We start from the raw sequence: 14,159 nt of genomic DNA, 5'->3' as shown, positions 1-14,159 counted from the left end.
AAAGAGCCCACTTTCTGCATCACACCATGTTCCCCAGCACCGCTCAGGCTTTCCAACCGAGAGATTTAATTAACAATCTGTGTTAACGGGAGTCTAATAATCTAACAGTACCGCATGTGGAGAGGGCAAAAAATACTCAGATCACCACTGATTCTGTCCTTTGACTTCATGTTTGACTGTAAGCTTTGTGAGACAAATTCTCTGCAGGCACAGTGCAGTAAGCCTGCAATAGAGGATGACGGCAAATGGGTGTGCGTCTCTCTTACATGCGTGCACAGTCACGCATACGCACATGCACAGACATTGACACACAGACATACAGACACACACACACACACACACACACACACACACACACGCACACACAGTCGGACTCTCACCTGGATGTTTTGAACCACACTCTTGAACTGAGAGTGCCGCTGTGTCCACGTGTTGACCAGATCCATGGCACGGTCGAAGTTCTTCACATACTCGCCGTACATCTTCATGAAAGGTGCCAGCTTCTGGAGAATGTCACCAATACGAGGGTTGGAGTTCCTTTGAGAGAGAGAGAGAGAGAGAGAAAGAGAGAGAGAGAGAGAGAGAGTCACTTACTTTCACAACATTGTCTGTAGGGCCTTGCCACATTTATCGATCTTCAAATACAAATGCTTGGAAACGCGGATTAACGCTACACTAATATATAAAACAAACTTATAAACAGGAGTACTACCAAATCTTGAAAAATCATGTTTGTAGCAGGTGAATTTTATCAAGGACATTGTATCGAAAGGACATGACACAGGTAGTGTGTCAATCAATCAAAATAATGACAAAAACATTTACAATCCAAAATCCGCAAACATCAGTTTTATAAACACACATATACATAAATCAGCGATGTTTCTTTTGTTGATACAAAAATGGGCACCTTCACTGGCAAATGGGAAAAAGAGCAAGTCTGTTATATTTAGATAAACTAAGAGCAGAGGACCCTGGAGCTGGTAGGGCAAACAGTAATAAAATGTCTACCAGCTAGAGTGAGTGCTCTGTTTAAAACACCTCTGCAGAAAGAGTGTGCACTCAATCTACAAACATCAGAAGCATTTGACCTGAATGAGGAAAAAAATGCTCGTAAAACCCTCATAATCAACAAAACTCGTTTTAGAGTTCTTTTTAAGCTCAGTGGTTTTTCCTCTGCAAGCAGTGAATGGCTGTGTGCTAGCGAACGGAGACACACATACACGCTCCCCCTCCATCCACGGGAGTGTCTACAATGGTTTGTCTGCGAGCTCTGTGGTGCGCCAATTTAGCATGCGAGTCTTGCAACCTGTTACCATTTCAGCCATTTCTGGGCACCGCTGCTGGCACAGCTGACGCCGCGCTTAAGCAACTCAGTGATCAATTGTGCTTCTGCTTTCCAGCTCCACAACAGAGCAAAAAAAACCCACAACATTTCAAGCACTGTAGATAACTTACTGACCTACTTCATATATGTGATATATGTGTGAATGTAAATAATACATTATATATATCTAGAAAGAGAGAGACAGAGAGAGAGAGAGGGATGACAGGGTGTCGCCAAGGTCATAAATGGTGTCATTAATGATAAGTGCAAAAGAAAAGAGGCGCGAATATTCATTTAATCAATACTTTGATGAAGCTCATTAAGAGGGAGCCCCGGAGTAAGAAACTGAGTTTCATGTGGGCTCATTAACACGCAAAGTGCCTTGTGAATAAAACATCGCCCTGAGTGGGCCTGAGCATGCAGCCCGCAGTGAAAAAAGGGCTCTTGTAATATGGGCCATCCATCCTTCAGGGAGGGAGGGGGGGTTCCCTCTGTCTGCTTCTTCCCATAAACACTCACTCCGCCACTACATTACAGAGCCAAACATGGCCCTGCAGACGCTGATGGTAAATTTTGGCTCAGCAGATGACGGAGGCAGATAACGCCCCCATTCTGCCTGCTGGGCAATGTAAATACCGGCCCCCCTTCCTCCTCCTCACCCCCCCCCCCCCCCATCACAGCTGAAGGAGCTTTCTGTATTCAAAACACAATTCTAAGACACTTGTGAGCAGATATGGGGGCAGATTTCCATGCGGATAAGCAACCCGCTGCTGTCACCAGGAAAGCCAGCTCTCTGACTGGCTGTGCCGTTGAATGCCGGCACAGAGGTCTGCCGCTGGCCCTGTCGCCGGCTTGCGGCACACTCACCACTCTTCGGTGATCCGCTTCTTCAGGTCCGGCAGGAGGAACTGGCAGTGGAAGCAGTAGATGGAGGCTATGTTGGAGAAGATTCCAGTGATCACGTCGTGCGGAATTCCAGCTTCTGTTAATTTAGTGCAAAATACCTGCGTCGCAGAGAGGGAGACAAAGAAATCGTGAGGAAAAAAAACAAAACAAGAAACAACAGATAAACATTGACAGTGAGAGTGAGAGAGACAGAGCCAGGGAGAAAGAGCAAAGTCAACAGGTTCCAAGCACAGACACACCTTAAGCTCCTGGATCAGGGCAGAACGCACACACAACACTGCAACCACTCCTATAAACACACTTTCAGAAAAAAACAGCGCAGCATTTTCATGGAGAACAGAAAGCTAAGGCGAGTGTGCTGAATATCAACACCAATCCCAGTGAATTGGTTATGATGTGATCTTGCTAGCCACCTCGTTAGCCAAGCGTGTCCACTGTTGGAAATGAATCACTAAATTTCACAGTTGGCTGGACCCACCCCAGCCTTCATTTTTCACAGGAAACGGCCAATCGCTTTGACCTTTCACCCCCCTGTCTGTCAATCTTCCACTGAGCAAGCATTTCCATGCATGCGGGCACTGATTGCACAGATGCTTGTCAAAAACAGGATGCAGACACATGCACCCACATTCAACAACTTCTTAAACCGAAATGCGAGATCAATTTCCCCAAATCACTTCAGTGTGGATTTATGAAGTGACCACCGTTTACACAGTGGTCAGTGGTGGTGCTATAATGACAGCTGACATTGAATAATAGCCTTTATTTCACTGCAGATTCATTTAGTTCCTTGTTTTTAAGACGGCGGAATTGACTTGCCCACACACATCTTATTTTGCAGGATTCCTCAAGGGACAGTGTTTCTGTGCCTGAATATCAATGTGCAATTAACACCCTGCTGAACCGTGTAGCAACTGGAGGGCAAAACAAAACAGAATCTGTTCTCATGATTTCCACTTTGCATGAAGAATAGAATAAAAAAAAAAAACAAACAAACAAAGAGGATTTGGGGCACCCCTTGAAATAAGCCCGCAGCTTACTATAATTAAAGTCCACACAGCAGAGTAATTAATCCCGGGTTTATGAGAAAGCATGTTTTTCTGTGGGTCACAGAGGTACAGGTTTAAATCCAGCTTAGCGGTTATCATGATGAGAAATGCTACTGGCTAACATGTGAGCTGGTTATTTGGGCCAGATGCATGGAAATAAAGCTGTCCGTGTCCACCGAAGCTGGACAAAGGGGAGTGCTGGTGTTCCCTGTGTCCTTTGTATGTGTGTGGTTTGCATGTGTTTCTCTGTGTGTGTAAGAGTGTTTCTGTGTGTATACAGGGCAGCAGTGAAGCATATTGGTAAGGAACAGGGCTTGTAACCAAAAGGTTGCTGGTTTGATTCCCCGCTGGGGCACTGCCATTGTACGCTTGGACAAGGTATTTAACCCACAATTTACTCAGTAAATATCCAGCTGTGTAAATGGGTAACATGTAAAATCCGTAACCTATGTAAATCACTCTGTATAAGAGCGCGGGTGCTAAAAGCTAAAAATGCTAAAAGACAACAAATGACAATATGGGTGTTTGTGTACCTGTCTGTCCAGCCCCACTTTGCACCAGAGTGAGATAACACAGCACACTGGGTGAATTTACCTGGTCCAGGAGGTGAAGCCTCTTGACGTAGGCCTCCTCTGTTTGCAGGAGCTCTCTGGCAATATTGAGGAGTTTCTGAGACTCTGTGCACTGGAGGGGAAAAACAGAGAAAATTGTCCATCTGTTCAACAGTCACAACCTGTCACCAACGCATTTCAGACCTTTGCTCACATGACAACAAGTTTTAGGCCCAAACCAGACTACAGCCCCCCTGCCCTTTACTGCCAGGGGCACGCCCTATTCAGCTGGAAGTCTATTCTTTCTTCTCTGCTCCCCAAGCCAACACCGCGCAACTCATCTCTCCTGTAACCATCTTACTGTGTTTGTTTTCTTGTTGTTTGTTGCCATGGATAAAAAAAAAGAGAATACAAAAAATGAAAGCGCCAGGGTGTAACTTCGCCTCACCCTGGGGCATGCTCCGTAGTGCGCCCGGGTGAACCAATGGGAGTAGAGGCAGGTACCTCACAGAGGTGGGAACCTCACACTGCTACTAGGCTTACCATTGGACTGTTGGAGTAGAAATTCTGCTGCACGGCTGTTACAATCCTTCCTCATTTTTCTTGAGCATTTGAAAATACACTATGAGGAAAGTGTGAAGACGTACAGTGCACAGAAACTTGTGAGACTTGTAAACGGACATTTGTATTTGCCAGGCCTTTCTGCCAAGCCGATGTCGTGTAACGTAATGTAATGAGCGTGTCCATGTGTCAAAGAAATGTTCTTTGATCTCTTCACAATAAAGGACCTCATGTATGGAACCACAGCATTGGTACTGACAGACTGAACAAATTAATGGGCTGCTTTACAGAAAATGACATGTCCAGATCCATTCAAGATTCATTCTATAAAGAATGCGTCATTTGAATAAAGGTCCACTCTACAAAGAATGTGTATATGTGAAAAACACTGGCACAGAGTATGTTTAATGCACAGCCAGACCGTCTAAATGTGGGGACATTGATGAACAGGGTGGAATGGGTTTAACAGTGTGATGTTGCTTCAGCGCTGAACGAGGCACAGACGCTTACAGGACTTTTCTTAATAAAGGGTGTGAGTTTTGCAATGCCAGTCTGCTGCACGCGGCAGCAGAATTCAAGAGGAAACAAGAGGAGATGTGACACAGACCACTGGACCAAAGGTGAAGCTGCCGTGGAGAGAGACGAGGCCGTCTCTGACGGACGCGTAGCGGCAATGCGAATACACGCTCACAGCCCCCTCTCTCCCCCTGTCTTCTCTCTCTCTCTGTCTTCTCTCTCCCTCTGTCTTCTCTCTCTCTCCCTCTGTCTTCTCTCTCTGTCTCTCTCTCTCCCTCTGTCTCTCTCTCTCCCTCTGTCTCTCTCTCTCTTTCCCTCTGTCTTCTCTCTCTGTCTCTCTCTCTCCCTCTGTCTTCTCTCTCCCTCCGTCTTCTCTCTCTCTGTCTCTCTCTTTCCCTGTCTTCTCTCTCTGTCTCTCTCTCTCCCCGTCTTCTCTCTCCCTCCATCTTCTCTCTCGTCTCGGACTCAGAGTTTCTTTTACTGCCATCTCATTTGCTGTCGTTCACGAAGCCAAACCACTTCCTCAGCAATGGTGGTGTAATCATAAATAAATGAACGCGTCAAGCCAACACGGTGCAACCCTTCAAAAAAACAAACAAAAAAAAATTTATCTCTTGTCACACATCCTTTCCTCCACAGAGCTCTCCATCAGGCTCAGGAAGAGAGGAAAACTGAGGGAAGAAGCCCAGATCAGTTACCCAAGATGCACTGGGCGTGGAACAAGACCGCAGGGCTTGGGTGTGGGCGCAGTGTTTTCTGTGCTTCGAACTGGGTGTTGCTCGCTAATCCACCATTAAAACAAAGCCGAGAGCAGGTTTAGGCTGAACTGCACTATACTGTGCACTGCGCACACGGGAAACGCAACAGATTGACGCGGAATGGGGCCGTGATAACAGCTCGCGGTGACTCTGAGCCTCCTGCTCACTGTTGCAACGCTAATGATGTCAGCACAGAGCGTACGCACACCAGGTCAGAGCGGATACTACGACTTTCATCCTTGTCATTTTATGAGGCGCCCCTCATTACTTCTGGCAGTAGAGGGAATGCTCACGGATGTAACAATGCCAACTTCTTTGGCACAGTACCACAAATCTAAAACTAAAAAAAAAAAACCTGACATATCTGCCCCCATATCTGCTCACAAGTAACTGACAAAGCAAGAGGAGAGACCTGCACCTCACATCAATATCCTTTAAAGGAAAGCTTTTATAGACAGTGTTGCAACTACATAAAGCAGCCAAAAATAGTCACTCTTAAGATGGGCAGCCTCTCCCACATTACCAGCATCACACCTTATTTACAGTATATGTATGACATTTCTAAAGAATTGTGCACAGCTTTGGTGGTGTGCTCATGAGTTTTCACATATTCATAACAGTTTCACATTTTTACATCCCACCGTACTGTTTGCGCATTAGTGCTGTTACAGAGTTCTGTTTAAGTATTCTGCTCAATACACTGGGCCTCATAAGTCAAAGATAATAATTTAAGATAGATTTTTTTGGTCAGTACCCCCCTTACAGCCTAAACCAGACCATGCTAGATCCTCTGTAATTTGAAATCTGACTGTTATAATGAACAATAACAAAACATCTACAAATATACATCTGTTAAAAATGGGATTCAGAAATGCTTTAAGCTGACCTGGATACATGGGTGACAAACTAGGCAAAGTCATACTTTGAATGAAGTCAAATGTAACAGGCTAAAAAGAGAAGAGTTATAATAAGACCTGTGGAGCAGATACACACAAAGCAGTCAGACACTTCCTTTTACAGTATTTCATTAGCATACCATTTTGTGAAGCTTTCTCAAAACACTGCAAATAGTGTCTAACCATGACCACAGCACCTTCAGCTCACCATGAGGTAGAATGATCGTGAACACACCACCTCCACCCAAATATGACCACACCTCCCCCATCTCACCAGGACTGCCTCACCTCCACCCAACCTCAAACACGTCACCTGCACCCCACCTTGAACACAGCACCCCCCACCCGACCGTGACCACACCATCCAACCAGGACTACATAACTTTCAGCTTGTCAGTCTCTGGCCTCCAGGCAAGGCTGAATGAGAATGTAAGGACTCTGATGCGTATGAGTATGAATCCAGAGCCCCGGCTCACCTTGGACGCTTCCGCCACCTGCTCGCTCTTTGGCACGTCTGCGCTTTCCTGCTCCCCGCTGCTACCCTCATCCATGTCACTGTCCTCATCCTGTGTGGAGTCCCTCTTGTTGTCCATGGCTACGCAGCCCTTGGCTTCGCTCTCCATCTCCGTCTCGGTCTCCGTCACGCTCTCGTTCAGGTCCTCCTCGTCGATGGCGTCCTCGTTGGGGAACACCTCGCCCTCCACGTTGCAGGACGGGCTGTCGATCCCGCTGTCCCTGTTGGGGATTTTGCCGTTCCCATTCTGCTCCGAGGCCTGATTGTCGCTGAGCTCACAGGAGCCCTCGGTGCCGTTGGCGTCGGCGTTGCGGCTGGCAGTGTCCTCGTCCCGCCCGCCGTCGCCCGCGGTGCTCACGCCGTCGATCCGCAGCGCGCCGAAACCGGAGAGGTCCGTGACGTCCCCCATCCTGTCGGGGACGCCGAGTGCAAGTTTTTCAGCCGAGGCGGCGTCGCCGGAGTCCCTCGTCCCCGGCCGCAGCTCCGGCGGCTCCGTGGAGTCCGGCGGGGTGTCCATGCTCAGGGACAGATGCAGCTGAGTTCTCCGGTGAACACCGAGAATCGGCACTCTGAGGAAGAAGAGCAAAGAAAACACCTGAACGCATGTGAAGGCAAGTTCAATTAAAAAAACCAATGTCACGCATCCCCTCTGAATTCAGAGAGGAAAACTCAGAGGGGAAGAGCCGGGAGGAGCAGAATGGGGTTTGTTGATGCTGTAGACTGCCACCATGGGCGAAAAAAAAAATGTAAACAAAGAATAACTGGCCCACGGAAATGAAAAGTTCCGTGATGTCACGAAGCTAATGGTGAAACTCAAGCTCTTCTCACGCACCGGTGTTGGAAGGATGTCCGTAACCACAACACTTAACATTCCCACAAAGTGCATGCACACATTATTTACACAATCCTGCAGTACATTCTAACCTCTGACCTTCAGTTATTCAGAGCTGATGTACACACTTTGGCAGTATCTGTCCTGTGTTTTTGGAGTAGTGGCAATGGTATAATTTACTGACACAGATATAATTACATCAGTGTGCCACTCAGACCAGTTTACACCGATGAAGATTGTTTGGAGGTGTTTAAGCCAAATAAACACACACATATATATACTCTATATATAATATATACCCTCAACTCCAAGTCTGCACTCCACAATTAAAGAAAAACTACAACAGTTTTGTATTTATATTTGTGTACTGCTTGCTCAACACACATCAACGCAGACATGTTTTGTATGCAGTGAAATGGATACGGATGGTTAAAAATCAGATAAGTTATAAGATCTTGTTCTTGCTTTTTTCTATCTCAATTAATCAGTTTTTCAATGGAAAATGTCTACATTTCTTCAAAAGTTGAAATGTGCTGGAAGTGAGTTTGGAGGCTTACTTTACAGTTTTCATAACTGTCACTTTAAATATACCATGGAATATTATTGCAATATTCATCACTCAGTACAGAACAGAAGATGGCATTTTTAGTTTTCTCCTGCGGTCTTATCATTGCAATATATCAGAGTAATTACATTTAAGACCAAATGATCCAACAGTTGGTTTTATTCATATTTATCATGCCAGTGCCTCTTAAACTCCATTACTTGGCATTAAATCCACAGCCTCCATCACCAAATCCAAGTCTCACTCACAATTTTCATTAATCCAAACTAAAAAAAAATTAAGTTACATTAGAATTACATTCATTTAGCAGTTACTCTTTTCCAGAGAGACTTCCAGCCAAAAAAGAACAGAAATGTATCCACTAAAGTTGATTCATCAACAGTGTGAGACCAGGCTAACTTAAATAAACTGTAGTACTAGACAGTTTCCATAATTCTACAACAGACCTGAAATTCTGTCTGTAAATGTACCTTTTACCCAGAGATAACAAAACATACAAAAGTGAAAAAACATATCATTCGGCTCCTAAAACAGCAAAAAAAAAAAAAAAAAAAAGCCGATTTACCTGGAGTTTTCAAACTTCTCGATGAGCAGGCAGACACTTTTGACAGCCTCCCTCTCCACCTCCCTCCCTGGGGGGGTGGGGGTCTTGTTGGGTTTGGGCGGTGGGGTGGCAGGCAGTGGTCGTGAGGGGGCAGGCGGAATCCACTTGTGTCTCTTGTCCTGTCCCGCTCCGAGCAGGTGCGGGGGTTTAGGGGGTACTGCAGGAGAGGCGGAAAAACAAAGCAATCAGCCCTCTTCACTTTAGCACCTCCATCGTGGCCCTGTCGCCGCGAGTCGGTTGGACCCCAGCGAGAACCCTTCCATCCCTCCTGCACCTCTCAGCGCTGCGAAAAGTCACCAAACCCAACAAGGGCAGTCGAGCGGCAAAACGTCTGGCTGAGTGCATTACCACCAAGCACACACTACTGACTGCTTCCTCCTTTCTCAACAGGATGCTGAACTGTGCGCATGTTAACTCGCTGCGGTTTCAGAGGGAGAGAGAAAAAAAACTCGCAAGAGCAGAAGTAACAGCGCAACGTTCAACGTCACTTTGCGAAAAGGTCCGCTTTCCACGGGCGCTGGCCCACAGAATACAGTGTATACATTTTGTTTGTTATATGTATGTGCATTTGAGATCTTTATCACATTTATTTCGCTTAATTTCAGTTTTAAACGCTGAATGCAGGCACTAGCTTGCATTGTCACGATAACCCCTGTTAACTGTTGTTTTTCTCTTCACTTCCTTCCTTTCAGTCTGCACTTTAAATTAAAAAAAAGAAAAAAAAACACACTAACTAATTAAAGAGAGCGTGTGCCACAAAATCTCTATTTGCTAAGATCAATTTTAATTTAGAAGAAAATTATCTTAATGAACTATAATTTAATGCCTCCACCACTGTCTTTCTGTAAAACATGTTTAGAGGTCACCATGAGCAGCAAAGTATGCTAAGTACACTTGTGCAGTGGGATTATACATGAAGGAGGGAAGAAAAGGGAAACCAAGAGATGCTGTATGCAAGTGGCCAAGAGCAAGGTTGACGAGAAAAAAAAGAAATGGAACCATTTTCAGCACCAGCTGCTAGAAAAGGAACTGAATTCATCTGTGCAGTAGTATGGTATTTGTGCACACATATAGCAATGTCCCACCTCAACAGCACAACCCACTGCTGCTTTTCTGGGACAGAGGGGGGTGGGGGGTTCTCTCCTCTACAGACGTCACAGATGAACCAAGGCAGACCCGTGGAGAATTGCACCCCTCGGGCGTTATGTGTTGAGCCCTCTAATGAGCTCCGCGAAGCAGACTCCCAAAAATCTCTCAAAGAGCAGCCAATCGCTTCAGGTGGAGTCTTCTTTTTAATCGAGGAAAAATACCAACCGAGACTATCGCACCATATGCAAAACCATGACTGTATAAATAAACATAATCACCCACCGAGGTAAGGCAGTGAGGCATGTTTCATTTTCGTCTGTGTGGAGCACTGGGGGTGACAGTCTCTCGTTGGGGGGGGCAGGCGGATAAGTACCTTGGGGTTTTTGCCTCCTCGATGCGGTGGCAGGGTCGGGGCAGTGCCTCCCGGCTGGACGGCTGTGACATGGTCTGGGGGGTGGGAGAGCGCCCCTTCCGAGCAGCGGGGAGTGGGCAGGTCCACACTTACTCTGAACCGCAGACGGGGGGAGCTCTGAGAAAGGAGGGAGCCCGAGAAGAGAAGGAGACCGGTTAACACAGAGCAAGGCCCTGAGGCAGAGGAGGAGGGGGAGCTACAGGGCACCCACAGATGCTCTCTGAAAACGATCATTCTACCTCACAGCCTAACGTACACAGTATGCCAAATTAAGCTAACAGAATCAACGTATTGGAAAGACAGCTGATAAACCCCGAAAATGAATTTTTAATATAATCCATATCTGGTCGAAGTCAGAAGTCAACTGTCCTTCCTTGAACTGGCTTTTCCTTACGCTAGATGAACTCAAGCATTTAAAGGAACTGTTTTCATATTCATAAGCAACTGTCTAAAATTTTAAGGCAAAAACAGTTTTCCAAATTAGCAAAGATAAAACACTTAAATAGTGGTCAAGGTCCAACAATAAAATAGATAACACAGCTAAAATTTATAGTTCTTTGGAAAAGTAGAAAGAATATCAATGTAAGAGTTTCCTTGATATGAGCCAGAACAGGAAGAAACTGTAATTCAAAACAAATTGGACAACCAGCTCTTAACCTTTAGAGGAAATGTAATAGCAGAATCACACAAACAAAAATAGATTTTACACACACAAATCCCCAGATACTGGCATATAGACAAGTACAAATACCAGTTCCTGAAAAAGGGAAGTATCGGTAAATGATCTCTACCAAAATACCAGTTTCCCAAAAAAACGCCAGTTTCCTTTCATCTCAGTCTGGAAGCGAGAGATGGGAGTTGAGCACAATCAATACCTCAGAGCCATGCCTGAGGAAGTGAGCCGCACTAATGATTTTCTGAGAGCTTCCTGATTATGTGTGCATATAATATCTTTTACTGTCTGGAGACAATGTCACTGAAAAATCCAGAGCCTCTTCCAAAGCACTGAACACAAAGGAAATATGAAGTACTATACTAAGTCAAAGTAAGGCTTTTTTGCTTATATTCTGTTACTTTACTACAGTGAACATTTTTCAATAAAACATTCTGCTTACTACAAGCAATGACACAGATATGAAAAGAACATATTAAACACAGTGCTTTAATACATATGAGGCATTTACGTACTCTATTTGTATAGACAGTAACATAGTGCGTGTTGGTAAAGCCTTAGAAGTACTCCTTACTCAAAACTGTGCTCTTCTGCTGTGTGTAGCGTATGAGCAGTACATGTGTGATGTCTATGTTCTCTGTACAGCATTTCTGTAGTGAAATTCAGGTGTAGTGTGCACGCATTTGCATATCTGAGCACAGATAGGCCTCGTTCCCATACCCTCGTTCTAAGCATCTGGCTTTAGTGTTATTATATGGAGAACTCCACTGGAGTGGAAAAGATAACCTCGGATTTTGATGGTAACTATGTAAACTACTCTCTGTATTGTTTCATTGTCACCCCCGCAGGTTATGCAGTTTCTACCCTAATTTTTTTTTAAATCTACAAGATAAAAAAAAAAAATCTAGAAAAATAATTCCAGATTTTGTTGCATTTGTCGCATATCTTCAGAGAGCCGCAGCAAACAGCTCTGCAGTGATGTATTCCACAACACGTTCCATCCTCTGAGATTTGACTGGAGATTGCTTCCATCAACCGCAGCAGTTACTCTCCTGCCAAACAGCTCTCACATCCACAGAAGCTGCACTCAGCCCAGATCACAAACCATAAGCAGGGACTGAGACGCATCCAGGACGCAGTCAGACAGCAGGCGGCAAGCTCCAGGAATTATTCCATGGGAAATCAGCTCAAATTTGGCCCTCTCAGATACCCCTGAAAGCTGGCACTTAGGCAATGTTTCTCCTCTTGAAGCTACCACTGAGGCAAAAACTTCATATTTGTATCTTAAATATGAATTTTTGAGATCGGGTCGGTTCAATTTACTAGGTTTACGTCTTCACAATGAATTTTTGTGTGGGATGTCTCATAGATTTAATAGTATGACCCCAATTTGCAATGAGGTTGGGATGCCATTCAAGACAATGCAACAAATATACTGACATACTGATCACCACAATAAGAGACAACTGATCATCAAAAAAGTACTTCACACAGGGTCATTGAGAAATGACAGTTCAATTTGTAAACCACCGAAGCACTAGCTTATCAACACAGACAACGACTGAGGAGAACTTGGACCTGTTCACAGAAACCAAATGTAGTCATGGAAACCTCTACGTGAAACCTCACCTAGAGAACAAATATTACATCTGTCAACAGAAACATGCAGACACAGCAGTGTAGGACAACATGCTAACCATTTCATCAAATATATTTATGTTTCAACATAGGCTGTAGTCAACCCTAGTACTGTCCCCACTGCTGCAGTGAGAGACTTTAGAAACATATTTTAGCTACATGTTTTGTGATATCAACAGGTTACATTCAAGATGAACTTCAGGCGAGTGTCTTCTTAACAACTAAAACAAGACGACCAAGATGAAAATGAAATGCACTTCATTATGTGTGTGTTAAAAAAAGACCATGAGGAAACACCTTACCACGGCGCACAGATCTCCCTTCTCCAAATCAGTCGCGAAATTACGCAGCCAGGTCCCATTTACGCGCCCCTGCTCTCAGTTGCGCGGCAGTGCTCGCACGACTTGGAGTCTCTCCATTCCTGTTCTCTGTGCTGAGAGCGTCCTGCTCGTGAGGGGAACTGCGGGAACACCTGTCGTCATGTGAGCCAAACGGCACCTGCCCAGCGCGCATACCGCCCAAACCTGCTCTACACGCCTGCGAACCCTGCCGCTCGGCGCGCACGCATCCGCCGGCCCCCGCTGGTTATTTGAATTGTAAACACACGCATGAAAAGATCCAACGGCAGCGGCGGAGGGAGGCAGCTCTATCAAAGCCAGCGCGACTACGAGAAGCTTCCTCTTCAGGATCTCCCCCCCTCACTGGTACAGCACAATGGGGGGGGGCAGAGAGGGTATTCATTTGTCTGTACAGAGAAGAGGTGGTATGGATGAAGCTGTAATCATGCGATGCCGACGTAAAACAGAACATGAAAAGAAAATTTAGAAAGCCTGTCATACTATTATTGACACACAGATGTGTGGAGACTATTATTCATTTGACGGAAGAAATAAATGCTTTCTGGTGTGTTTGTCAGTTATTGCTCAGCTAATTTCTTGGCACTCTGACTGCAGTTTGACAGAGACGGTAGATAAATCTAATTACACATCCGGCCCTGCTATCATTCCTGGTGTCTTCCCACCTAGGCGTTTCTTCAGTGATGTGAGTCAGCGGACAGAAAACTCCCTGTCATTACTAATGAAATCTTCATTCCATTTCCTATTGTTACCCAGTTATTCACCTGCCATTCCCGGAGATTATTGCCATTGAAAAGTATGTCTTTAGAAATGAACTGCACTCCCTAAAAGCACAACAGCAGTATCATGAACTCATAAAGTACGCACACCTCTGACACGTTAAGGACAATGAGATCCTGGCTGAGCCAGGCA

General features: G+C 45.3%; 1 protein-coding gene across 2 annotated transcripts in view; it reads right to left on the bottom strand.

Moving 5' to 3' along the window:
* The window catches only part of fgd (faciogenital dysplasia), a 58,622-nt gene that overhangs the window by 14,750 nt on the left and 29,713 nt on the right, over positions 1–14,159 (bottom strand). For both annotated transcript variants that reach the window (XM_036534130.1, XM_036534131.1), the window contains exons 2-7: positions 10,542–10,697; positions 9,041–9,236; positions 7,041–7,647; positions 3,877–3,966; positions 2,195–2,331; positions 381–537 (exon numbers count right to left, since the gene is read on the bottom strand). In XM_036534130.1, the coding sequence (XP_036390023.1) occupies positions 381–537; positions 2,195–2,331; positions 3,877–3,966; positions 7,041–7,647; positions 9,041–9,236; positions 10,542–10,697 (1,343 nt within the window). The remainder of the gene's footprint in view (positions 1–380; positions 538–2,194; positions 2,332–3,876; positions 3,967–7,040; positions 7,648–9,040; positions 9,237–10,541; positions 10,698–14,159) is intronic.

The sequence above is a fragment of the Megalops cyprinoides genome, chromosome 7 (genome assembly GCF_013368585.1).
Source record: "Megalops cyprinoides isolate fMegCyp1 chromosome 7, fMegCyp1.pri, whole genome shotgun sequence".
In the NCBI taxonomy this organism is placed as follows: Eukaryota; Metazoa; Chordata; class Actinopteri; order Elopiformes; family Megalopidae; genus Megalops; species Megalops cyprinoides.
The sequence above is the reverse complement of the archived record's forward strand: the minus strand, read 5'-3'. Positions and strand labels throughout refer to the sequence as shown.